The 13,428-nt window shown below is 45.6% G+C and overlaps 1 protein-coding gene across 1 annotated transcript in view; it reads right to left on the bottom strand.

Annotated features, from left to right (window-relative positions):
- Nucleotides 1-13,428, bottom strand: part of LOC119969069 (interleukin-6 receptor subunit beta-like) — a 291,637-nt gene that overhangs the window by 80,003 nt on the left and 198,206 nt on the right. Inside the window, exon 11 of the mRNA XM_038802271.1 lies at nucleotides 10,206-10,307. Within this exon, the coding sequence (XP_038658199.1) occupies nucleotides 10,206-10,307 (102 nt within the window). The remainder of the gene's footprint in view (nucleotides 1-10,205; nucleotides 10,308-13,428) is intronic.

Below are 13,428 nucleotides of genomic sequence, written 5' to 3'. Positions count from 1 at the left end.
ACAGACTAAATGTCCTGTAAATTGTTAGGGACTGTTATGTATAAATTCAATTGGGTTGTAACCACAAGAAGTTAACTGTACTAAGTGCGTGAGTGGTGTTTAAGAAAAAACAAATAATGGCAAGTATACACTCCATGCGGTAAGGAAAATGATAATAGACAATAGGGGGTTGGAGAAAACGGAGCTATTGTCTCAAGTAAGCCAGGGCTGGCGGGCTACATGATTCAGTACAATGTTCGACGTCAGAGTCAGGGAGTCAGAAATAAAACAGGATTGGTTGACGCTCCTGCAATTAATAAAGCAAGATAATCAGTGCATGATACAAAATATCATCAATTACCATTCCTATGGGAAACGGAAAGCACTTCCTACAAAAAAAAACCCCAGTGAGGGATAAGGACCTTTTGGTCGCTGATGGACTGAGTTGTGGGCTGCTTCTAAGGGACATGAGGACGCTTTTATGGTGCTACTGCCCCGAGGTAGTCAGATGCCTTGGAGGTAGTGGAATGACCGAATAGCTATTGTGTTACCTTCCTGAGCGGCGCCAGCTATGTTTCACGGTGATTGGACTTAAGGAAAGCACATCACAAAGGGTCTATTGACACTGGTCTGCGAGATGGATGCATTACACCATTGATTTTCCTACACAGTTTTCAAATCATGACATGTAAATACGAATGACAAGGCTGAGGGATAGTTGCTAGTCAGTATAACTATACGAAGGATATAAATCCTAAGGGCAACACGGTCGCATTGAGGATGGCTATCTATCTAGTCGGATTCAGCTCGGGGTTATCTCTCATAGCTCGGTCATGGGGTTTTACCTGATGCATGGATTGCTAATACTTGTTATTATAATTGTATACTGCATAATCATTGGATGCTTTAATATGTGTTGTACGCTGGCTAGGGCTCAGATGCTGCCCATCATTATTCACCAGAGAGGACATCTCGTTACTGGTGACCATCACACCAGACGGAAGAGGACGGAGAGCCAAAGGCTGTAAAAATGTGATGAGGTGTTTATGTACGGAATAACGGCTCAGTTAGTTCTGATAACAGGCCTCATTTATTGGATAGATTAACAAGGAGTTCTGCTCCCAGTTGGGCATACGCCAGCAGTTAGACCGTGCGGACAGACCGCAGTCAGCCGGGTTGGTTGAGAGACATAATCAGACCCTCAAAACTAAATTGGCTAAATTAAGAGCGGACACGGGGCCGACATGGCTTAAGTTGCTCTCCGGTGTCCTCATTCAGCTGTAGGTCACACCTGCAGGATCGGCCTGGCTCTCTCCTGCCGAGTCTTTTCCGGCAGGCCCATTGGAACACCCTGGAACCTGCCTGTTCCCAGATTGGTCCAGTTTCACCATCTGACTAAAGAAAGGACTAACTATGTTCTAGCCCTCACTAACGCCCTCAAGGAGCTCCATGGCCAGGTCCGCGCAGCTCACTCGTCACCGTCCCTATCACATAGCTCGCTCTCAGTGCAGCCTGGTCGTTATGTCATGGTCAAAAATTGGACTCGGAAAGGGTCAGAGCCACGATGGGAGGGGCCTTTCCAAGTTCTCCTTACCACCCCCACTGCAGTTAAAGTGGAGGGGTGGAGTGTTTGGGTCCACCTCCACCACTGTAAAAGGTCGGTCACTAACCTGCCTCCCTTCCCCAGCGCTATTTTACAGGTGTGAAGCATGATGGGGTGGCTACACGCCGCCTGTGTGATCTTCGGCATCGCCTCGCTTAGAGTGACATCGGCGGCGGAAATGGAACAGGGGAATATCATCTACATCTGTAACCCCAACCGAAGTACCCGGACATTTCACCTCTGCAAAGATGACGTTCTTCGCTGCCCCCAGATACGAGGATGTGGTATCGACTCATGGAAGGTCATCCGGTTAACGGACCATGCAGGACTTATGACGCAATGGCACCGGTCCCAACGATTGGAATGGAAGACTGCATGGACATTGCCTTGTTTTTGGAGTATATGTAAATTTGATTTTGGATGTGTTAACCTTGATGCCTTACAGGTGAAATCAGACTATGAGGAGGGGGTAGGAAGAGGTTGTGAGAGAGAAAGAGGGACTAGACAGAGGAAGGGCTGTGTAAGGGGAGAGGTACAACTAGACGTAGGTTATCAGGAGATGTACTTAATTTATTTTGGACCCGGAATGAGGGAAACCTGGACGGTATAAATCTCTTCTAGATTTACCACCGCTTGTATGGCCAGGGGAGGGTTGTCTGCTACCCAAACCCCACATCTGTGTCTAGGTTATTTTCTGTTTCACCGCTTTGGGGCATTCCCCAAACTGTGGTTCATTGTCAGAGTTCCGAGCCACCGCCCGCGCAAGTTACTCTTCCTTACGATCCAGGGTCGGCCCACCGGCTATTCGCCTTCCGCTTCCTCGGGATAATTCCCACTCTCACTAGGATAAGCTTCAACGGTGGAGGGCATATATACCTAGCCCCTCCACTCCCAATATGAGAATTGTTTCAGCAGTGAGAGGTACGGCTGTTTGCTGGTAGAGATGAAAATGAATATAACATGTCTGTCCTCCACTTGTACTGATCCAAAGTGTTGCATAACCCTGACATCAGGTCAATGTGCCTGTTACAATGTCACTTGTGTCCCATTGACGCTGGGCATCCAGCTCCTTTGTAGCTGGGCGAATGTCTCTCATATCACTGTTGAGTTTAGGGCACTCCGCATTGCTATGAGGCCCGGATGGGCGTTCCAAAGTTGGATGAAATGGGCTACTGGGGGTTCCCTGCTCAATCAATACACTGATTTTGATGCTAGCCTGAACACGGAGCAAGGATACTACTTTTTCTTTAATGGTACAGCGACCAATGTTTTGTCACCCCCATTTCCCCGCCAAATTGCTATCGGGACTCTAGTCCCCACCACAGTCCCCTGCCCCACTGAGTGGATACTGCACCATAAATTGGCGCGTCGGTCAGTCTCAGCCGAATTCTGCGAAGGTTGGAAGAAACCTCAGGTTCCAGCACCCAACCGGGGCCACTCAGCCGGATGGGGAATTCTGAGCGCCTAGACACTGGGGGGTATGGGGGGTTCCTTGGCGGTCAACGATAGGAAGTATTTTATTTGCGGCCTTACCATCCTGGGAAACGATACCTTAGGGGCCCTCGGGGCAATAACCAGGGAATTATCTCAACTCAGGTTGTTTGTCATGCAGAACCGTTATGCTCTTGACTATCTCGCCTGCATCTTTGTGGGCACGATCATCCTTAAATGCGTGATGGGTAAAATGCAGGGTGCCGTGAAACAGATAGCCGCCCCTAGAGTCTTGACTGTTAGGATCTACGAGCATGCAGCGGCCGATGAGGTGCTGCAGTAGGATTTAGAAATGCAGCAACAAGTTTTCTTAGTTGAGGGGCCATAACTGCAGGTAGGAATGATGGGTTATCATGAAATGATAAAAGGAGGGAATGAGGAAGTGAACAAACGCAGGGGGTGGACCGCAGGACCCTGAGGGTACTGTGTTCACAGACAGAGAACAAAGGGATGGAGGGGAGCTTTGCCTCGTGGTGAGCATGGTGAAAAGGATGCTGGGGTTACAATGCAAAGTGACCAATTAGGATATAGGGCCAGGTCAGGAGGTGTATAGAATGACCAATGGGAAGCTTATATGTGAATCTTACTGTGATTTTGAATATATCAGCAGAAGTTTCTTTGTATACTCTCTCTTTACTCCTGGCTGCTACAGAAGACAGTGTGTGTGTCCTGTAGCTCTATGGATTGATGCAGCCTTGCAAGTTAGTTATTATTAAATGATATGATACCTGCAAATCCATCTCAGATTTTATTGAATCTAGATTGACAGCAAATTAACCAGGAATCAACAAGAGTTGCACACAATACTCCAGTTGTGGCCTCACCAGTGTTTTATACAATTCCAATATCATATCCTTACTTTTATATTCTATACCTCTGCCAATGAAGGAGAGCATTCCATATACTTTCTTCACAACCTTGTCTACTTGAACTGCTGCCTTTAGTCACCTATGTTCTTGTACGCCAAGAACCCTCACTTCATCTGCTCCAGTTAGCATATTCCTATTTATTGTGTACTCTCTTTTACTATTTGACCTCCCTCACACTTAGAACATAGAACATAGAACAGTACAGCACAGAACAGGCCCTTCTGCCCTCAATGTTGTGCCGAGCCATGATCACCCTACTCAAACCCACGTATCCACCCTATACCCGTAACCCAACAACCCCCCCCCTTAACCTTACTTTTATTAGGACACTACGGGCAATTTAGCATGGCCAATCCACCTAACCCGCACATCTTTGGACTGTGGGAGGAAACCGGAGCACCCGGAGGAAACCCACGCACACAGGGGGAGGATGTGCAGACTCCACACAGACAGTGACCCAGCCGGGAATCGAACCTGGGACCCTGGAGCTGTGAAGCATTTATGCTGACCACCATGCTACCCTGCTGCCCCAAGCAGGGTTAAATTCTATCTTCCACTTTATCGCCCTTTCCACGAACCCATCTTTATCATTCTGGAGATTACAACTATCCTCAACACTGTCCACCACTCAGCCAATCTTTGTGTTGTCTGCAAATTTTCCAATTGTGCCCCCCACATTCACATCCGAGTGGTTAATATATAAAACAAACAGCAGGGGTCCCAACACCGAGCCCTGTGGAATGCCACTCGATACAACTTTTCCATTTGCAAGGGCAGCCATCACCAATTACCCTTTGCTTCCTGGTACTAAGCCAACTTTTATCCAGTTTTCCACATTGCCCTGTATCCCATGGGCTCTTACTTTTTTGACCAATCTGCCATGTGGGACTTTGTCAAACGCCTTGCTAAAATCCATGTACGCAACATCCACTACACTACCTTCATCAACCCTTCTGGTCACTTCCTCAAAGAATTCAAACAAATTTGTGAGGGAAGACCTTTCTTTAACAAATCCATGCTGACTATCCCTGAACATAGAACATAGAACAGTACAGCACAGAACAGGCCCTTCGGCCCTCAATGTTGTGCCGAGCCATGATCACCCTACTCAAACCCACGTATCCACCCTATACCCGTAACCCAACAACTCCCTCCCTTAACCTTACCAATAGGACACTACGGGCAATTTAGCATGGCCAATCCACCTAACCCGCACATCTTTGGACTGTGGGAGGAAACCGGAGCACCCGGAGGAAACCCACGCACACAGGGGGAGGACGTGCAGACTCCACACAGACAGTGACCCAGCCGGGAATCGAACCTGGGACCCTGGAGCTGTGAAGCATTTATGCTAACCACCATGCTACCCTGCTGCCCCTACTACCCTGCTACCCTGCTCGTCCATGCCTTTCTCTGTGTCAGTTAATCTTATCTCTCAGGATTGATTCTACTAATTTTGCTCACCACTGATATAAGAATAACTGGCCTATAATTAATTGGCATTTCCTTCAATCCCTTTTAAACAATAGAACCAGTTTCACATTTCTCCAGTCTTCCCCTGCATCTAGGGAAGATTGGAAAATAATCCTCAAAGCATCTGTTTTCTCCCCCCTGAGCTTCTTCAGCAGCCTTGGAAACAATCCATCTGGTCACATATTCACTTTCAAGGTTTCAAACCTTTGAGTACTTCCTTTCTCTTTATGATTATCCCATGCAATGTTTCACAGTGTTCCTTATGGATGACTATATATTTTTTATTCATTCATGGGACGTGGGTGTCGCTGGCTGGGCCAGCATTTATTGCCCATCCCTAATTGCCCTTGAGGGGGCAGTTAAGGATCAACCACATTTCTGTGGATCTGGAGTCACATGTCGGCCAGACCATAAGGATAGCAGATTTCCTTCTCTAAAGGACATTAGTGAACCAGATGGATTTTTAAGACAATCGACAATGGTTTCATGGTCATCATTAGACTTTTAATTACAGATTTTTATTGAATTCAAATTTCACCATCTGCAGTGGTGAGGTTCAAACCCTAGAGCATTACCCAGAGTTTCTGGTTTACTGGTCCAGTGACAATACCACTACGCTACTGCCTCCCTAATATCTGCATCATCCATTTCCTTTGTAAACGCGTAGACAAAATATTCATTTAAAACCCTTCCCACAGCCTCTGCATTTACACCCAAATTCCTTTCCTCATCTCCGATAGGTCCCACTTTTTCATCAACTAACCTTTTACCATTAATAAATAACATGCAAGGGAGGGGAATGGGCAAGGAGTCAGAGGAGGAAGAAAGAAGGACAAAATCAAAAGACAGAAAGGGGAACTATAAAAGTGATAGGCAGAGAAAGCAAGGACTAGAATCAAACAGGGCCACAGTGAAAAATATTAGGAGCAAGACTTGTAATGTTAAAAAGACAAGCTTAAAGGATTTGTGCCTTAACACGCAGAGCATTTGCAATAAAGTGGATGAACAAATCGTGCAAATGGATGTAAATGGGTATGATATAATCGGGATTACTGAGACATGGCTGCAACATGATCAGGGATGGGTACTGAATGTCCAGAGGTATTCAGTATTTAGGAAGGGCAGACAGAAAGTAAACTGCAGTGGAGTTGCAGTGCTGGTTAAAGAGGGAATTGACGCAACAGTGAGGAAGGATGTTAGCTCTGACAATGTAGAATCTCTATGGGTAGAGCTGAGAAACACTAAGGGCAAAAAACATTAGTTGGCATTGTATATAGACCCCCAAACTGCAGTGGTGATGTTTGCAATGGCATTGAGCAGGAAATTAGAGATGCACGCAATAAAGGAACATTTGCAATTATGGGTGATTTCAATATGCATATCGATTGGGCAAATCAAATTGGCCCACAGTACCGTAGAGAAGGAATTCCTGGAGTGCATATGGGATGGTTCTCTGGACAAATACATTGAGAAACCAACTAGAGAGCAGATAATCCCAGACTGGGTATTGGGTAATGAGAATGGAATCAATGGCAATCTAGCGTGCGAGTCCCCTTGGGGATGAGCAGCCATAATGTGATATAATTTTTCATGAAGATGGAGAGTGAAGTAGTTGATTCTGAGACTAGGGTCCTGAATCCTAATAAAGGAAACTGCAATGGCATGAGGCTATGTTGGCTATGGTAGATTGGGAAATGTTACTGAAAGTAATGACAATAGATAGGCCATGGCAAACATTCAAGGACCGCATGGGGGAACTGCAACAATTGATTATTCCTGTCTGGCACAAAAGTAAAACGGGAAAGGTGATGAATCCATGACTGACAAGGGAAATTAGAGGTAGCATTAGATCCAAGATAGAAGCATATCAATTAGCCAAGAAAAACAACAGGTCTGAGGATTGGGATAAGCTTAGAATTCAGCAAAGAAGGACCAAGGGATTGATGAAGAGATGGAACACAGTGTACGAGAGTAAGCTTGCAGGGATAGGATGGGTATAGAGGGATATGGCACAAGGAAGTACTGAGAGTTTAGGCAAAGGTTGGTATCATGATCGACACAGGCTTGGAGGGCTGAAGGGCTGGTCCTGTGCTGTATTGTTCTTTGTTCTTTGGAACATAAAAACTGAGGTTTCTTTAGGTACGTGAAGAGAAAAAGATTGGTGAAGACAGTGAGCCCCTTACAGTCGGAAACAGGTGAATGTATAATAGGGGGCAAAGAAATGGCTCAGCAACTAAACACGTACTTTGGTTCTGACTTCACAAATGAGGACACAAATCAGATTCCAGAACTCTTTGGGAACGCAGGGTTTAGTGAGAGGACGCAACTGAAAGAGATCAATATTAGTAGAGAAATGTGGTGTTTGGAAAATTGAAGGGATTAAAGGCTGACAAAACCCTGAGGGCCTGATAATCTACATGCAAGAGTACTTCAGGAAGTGGCTCTAGAAATAATGCATGCAGTGGTGGTCATCTTCCAGGATTCTATAGACTCTGGAACAGTTCTTGCAGGTTGGAGTGTAGCTAATTTCACTCCACTATTTAAAAAGGGAGAAAGAGAGAAAGCAGCGCACTATTCACCAGTAAGCCTGACTGACGTCAGTTGTGGGGAAAATTTGAGAATCCATTATCAAAGTTTTAGAGTCATAGAATCATACAGCAAATAAAAGGCTCTTTGGCCCATCGTGTCTGCGCCGGGCAAAAACAACCACCTGACCATTCTAACTCCATTTTCCAGCACTTGGCCCATAGCCTTATATGTCGCAAGAGCACAGCTAAATACTTCTTCAATGTTATGATGGTTTCTGCATCCAGGACTCTTTCAGCACTCTTTCAGGCAGCGAAATGCAAACTCCCGCCACCCTCTGGGTAAAAAAGTTTTTCCTCACATCCCCTCTAAACCTCCTGCATCTTACCATAAATCTATGCCTCCTGGTCATTGACTATCCAATCTCCCTTCGTAACTAACACATTGTAATACTTTGAGCTTCTTCCAAAGAGACCTTTCCTGCCATCACTCCTTGTGTCTCGGTCCCTCCTCAATCAGAAGTTTGAGATGGATGTTCTACCAATAGCCACTGCCTCCTTGGTGGTGCTTTAGTGTGGAGATGCCGGCATTGGACTGGGGTGTGCACAGTAAAAATCTTACAACACCAGGTTAAATTTCAATAGGATTGTTTCAAATCACCAGCTTTTGGAGCACTGCTCCTTCCTCAGGTAAGGTGCAGAAGAGGTGCTGACCTTTGATTGGCTTGCAACTCTTGGCAAGCCAGATGAGCTTTCCATGCCAGGGACTGGCCAAGGGGCAAAGCCTGCCACTAGCCTGTTAAGTGCCAGGCAGCAACGCGATGTGGCTTGTTTTCCTGAAAAGAGATGATGTCGGAGTCGTTCTGGCTCAACACCCAGTGTCTTCCACAAAATGCCCATCTAAATCTTCAATTTTGATATGTGCCACTGAGGAATGTGCTCTATACTGTATGCAAAGAGACATCAATAGGATGCAGAGCTGGGCCGAAAAATAGCAGATGGAGTTTAACCCTGATAAGTGCGAGGTGATTCATTTTGGGAGGACAAATTTGAAGGCAGATTACAGGGTCAACGGCAGGGTTCTGAGTAATGTGGAGGAACAGAGAGATCTTGGGGTTCATGTCCACAGATTTCTGAAGGTTGCCACTCAAGTGATAGAGCCGTGAAGAAGGCCTATAGTGTGCTAGCACTTATTAACAGGGGGCTTGAGTTCAAGAGCCATGGGGTCATGCTGCAACTGTACAGGGCCCTGGTGAGACCACATTTGGAGTATTGTGTGCAGTTCTGGTCACCTCATTATAGGAAGGATGTTGAAGCATTGGAAAGGGCGCAAAGGAGATTTGCCAGGGTGCTGCCTAGATTGGAGGGTAGGTCATTTGAGTAAAGGTTGAGGGAGCTAGGACTTTTCTCATTGGAGCGAAGGAGGATGAGAGCGACTTAATAGAGGTTTATAAGATGATGAGGGGGATAGATAGAGTAGACGTTCAGAGACTATTTCCTCGGGTGGATGTAGCTGTTACAAGGGGGCATAACTATAAGGTTCAGGGTGGGATATATAGGAGGGATGTCCGAGGTAGGTTCTTTACTCAGAGAGTGGTTAGGGTGTGGAATGGACTGCCTGCTGTGATAGTGGAGTCGGACACTTTAGGAACTTTCAAGCGGTTATTGAATAGGCACATGGAGCACACCAGGATGACAGGTAGTGGGATAGATTGATCTTGGTTTCAGACAAAGCTCGGCACAACATCGAGGGCCGAAGAGCCTGTTCTGCTGTACTGTTCTATGTTCTAAGTAGTAAGTTATCTGTTTACATTTTTACAATGTTGTATTTTGATACTGTGCTCGAAAGATCATTGCCATTTCTTTTCTAATTTTCTGAGGGAAGGTGTTATGAATGTGAGACTTTATAATATGTTTATACTTCAAACTGTTTCCATTACTGTAAACAGAGTATTGTGGATAATTCTGCTGCATACTCTGCAGGAAATATGTGAAGGCCTTTGAAAAATGCAGAACAGACTGATGAGAATGTTAGTGGGAAGGAGAAGCTTCAGTGATGAAAAAAGCTTGAGAAGTGCCAAGTAAGACTGATGTTAATCTACTTCATTATGCCATCAAATTTGGTTCTGTCTTGTCCTGTTCACAAGAAATGAAATCAATTAGCAGCTTGAAGTGTCACAGAAAGCATTGCGTGAAACACTGATCAAATAACTGATGTTTGCCTGACAGAGAAGTGATTGAATGAGAAGTTTGTGAATCACTTACCTCCTTGCTTAGAATATGCTTCAGTAGAAACTGGGGATGCAACTCCATTCGGAAGCAGAGGGAAGACGGAGATGCTGTAACGTTTCATGGGCTCAATATTCTCTGTAGGGATGAGATGCATGAATGCAAATTTTCACTAATGTCCAAATGACTGCGAATACAAGGGTTGCGATTCTCCCAAAAGGGAACAAGGTCCCCAAGCGAGCACGCTTAACCACGTGTTTCTCGGTGCTCGCAGTACTGAGAACCACATGGCTATTCAACACAAAACGCATGGAATAAGGACCTGAATGGGGAAGGCACAGCCGAGTCTGCACGTAGCCCCATTTTGTGCATTGTAGAAAGAAATCGATATGCCATTTAAAAATGGCATCCTGATCTCCAAGGTCCCCCAAATGATCCCCGACTTCCCTCCATGCTGAACACAGTGTAGGATCTCGCGAGGTCGCATTAAATCTCGTGAGGCATTTTGAGCCGGCTAAATCCCGGCAGCGGTGCCTCCTGGCTTTCAATGGCCACGCTGTGGCAAGCTGCTTTTCTGTCACAGCATGGCCGATAGATTGCACCCAAGATGAACCTATCAATAGCAGCAATGCAGTGTCATCCCATTCAGCACTTAGAATGGAAATAATGAAAAAAACCCACAGAGTGAGGCAGCAATCAGGTTAGCACATGGGCTATACTGGGAGCCATCCAAAAATGTGATTTAAATTGAAAACTTTGGATGGTTCTGGAAGGGTTTCACTAATAGTTACTTAGAAAAAGTTAGAACAATTAACTCCTCTTCCAACTTCTGGGTAACTATTATATAAGACCAGACCAAACCTCCCCATGGAACACACTCCCTCCCACACACCCACGACCCCCCCAGGATCACCCGTACTCTAACTACCCAGCACTACAGTTTTCTCAGAATCACAGAAATATACAGTGCAGAAGAGGCTCTTCGGCCCATCGAGTCTGTACTGACGCACAAAAAACATCTGACCTGCCTACCTAATCCCGTTGGCCAGCACTTGCCCCATAACCTTGAATGTTATGTCATGACAAGTGCTCATCCACGTACCTTTGATACCAACACTCCGATCCGCAAGGTCTCGGTGATATCTCAACAATTTGAACAATTGATGAAGCTAACTTTTTTATGCAGTAATACCACAATAGTTTACAGGATGCTGCTGTCAACCAGAAAAGGACTGCCTATGACACAAACGAGTAATGAAATTCAGTGCCAGTGTGATGTTGGGTATATAATAGAATATATAATAATATCTTGTCACAAGTAGGCATACATTAACGCTGCAATGAAGTTACTGTGAAAAGCCCCACACTCCAGTGCCTGTTCGGGTACACAAAGGGAGAATTCAGAATGTCCAATGCACCTAACAGCATGTCTTTCAGGGCCTGTGGGAGGAAACCGGAGCACCCAGAGGAAACACACACAGAGACAGGGAGAGCGTGCAAACTCCACACAGTGACCCAAGCCGGGAATCGTACCTGGGACCCTGGCGCTGTGAAGCAACAGTGCTACCCACTGTCCCTACATGCCGCCCTTAAGACAGAGAGGTTCTTGACTAATAAAGAGATCAGGGGTTACAGGGGGAAGGCAGGAGAATGGGGATGAGAAACAAGTCAGCCATTATCAAATGGTGGATCAGACTCGATGTGTCAAGTGACCAAATTCTGCTCCTATATCTTATGGTCTTCACAGCGCCAGACTGCAAAGTTTTCAGCACCACTCGCGACTCCTCAGACACTGAAGCGATCCACATGCAAATGCAGCAAGATATGCCGGCTTAGGCTGAGAAGTGGCAAGTAACATTCTTGCCGCACAAATGCCAGGCAATGACCATCTCCAATAAGAGAGTATCAAATAATTGTCCCTTGACATTCAAAGGCATTACCATTGCTGAATCCCCCACTATCAACATCCTGGGGGGGGGGGGGGGGGGGGGGGGGGGGGGGGTGGGGGGGTGGTACCATTGACCAGAAACTGAACTGGACTAGCCATATAAATAATGTGGCTGCAGAAGCAGATCAGAGGCCAGGAATCCTCCAACAAGTAACTCACTCCCGAAAGCCTGTCTACCACCTACAAGGCACAAGTCCCAAGTGTGATGAAATAATTCCCAGTTGCCTGAGTGAGTTCAGGTCCAACAACACTCAAGAATCTTGACACCATCCAAGACTAAGCAGCCTGCTTGATTGGCACCCCTTCCAAAATATTCACTCCCTCCATCACCAATGCACAGAAGCAGCCGTGTGTACTGTTATATTACTCTTTGGTAATATATCGTTACTCTTTGCTTCATAATCCAGAATGGCCTGATGGTGTGATTATAAAGAAACCACCAACCTCTAACTTAAAGCAAAGCTGATTTGTTGAATAATGATTAATTAATATTCAGTCTGCACACTCCAAAGAATTATAACTATTAATAAAGTAATCTATATTTAATAATACCTAATTAAAGTACACGTGCTGCTTCTGTCTAATCTTAACTATGCTGTGATCTATCTCTCTCTCTGCTGACACTCAACTGACTAGTACCCAAGATTCCCTGAGTTCTTATATTTATACTGGGAATGAGTGGTGCCCTCTAGTGTTTATATTACACTGAGATGTAATAATTAACCCTTTAATTGTCCACATATATAGATATCATTACATGTATCATCTACAAGATGTACTACAGGAACTCACCAAGGTTCCTCAGGCAGCACCTTCCAAACCCACGACCATCTGGAAGAACATGAGCAGCAGATACCTGGGAACCCCAACACCTAGAGGTTCCCCTCCTCCTCACTCACCATCCTGACTTGGAAATATGTCCCTAATCCTTCACTGCCACTGGGTCAAAATCCTAGAACTCCCTTCCTACAGCATGGTGGTGTACCTACATAAATGGACTGCAGTAGTTCAGGAAAGCAGCTCACCACCACTTTCCCAAGGGTAATAAATGCTGGCCTGAACAGCGAAGCCCACATCCTGTAAAAAGTTTTTTAAGGTTATTGCTGAGTAAGTACGATTTGACTGGGCTGTTGATGATCCCTTCCACCAGTCTGCTGACAATCAAAAATAGACAGGTGGTCATCGGTTGAGTTGGATCTGTGCTGCTTTTGTGGATAGAACATACTTGGGCAGTTTTTTTATATTGTTGGATGGATACCAGTGTTGTCACTGTACTGGCAAAGCTCAGCTGGAGACCTGGCCGGCTATGCA

Source organism: Scyliorhinus canicula, chromosome 1, assembly GCF_902713615.1.
Source record: "Scyliorhinus canicula chromosome 1, sScyCan1.1, whole genome shotgun sequence".
Lineage (NCBI taxonomy): Eukaryota > Metazoa > Chordata > Chondrichthyes > Carcharhiniformes > Scyliorhinidae > Scyliorhinus > Scyliorhinus canicula.
Note: the sequence above shows the minus strand (reverse complement) of the source record. Positions and strands in the feature narration are given on the sequence as shown.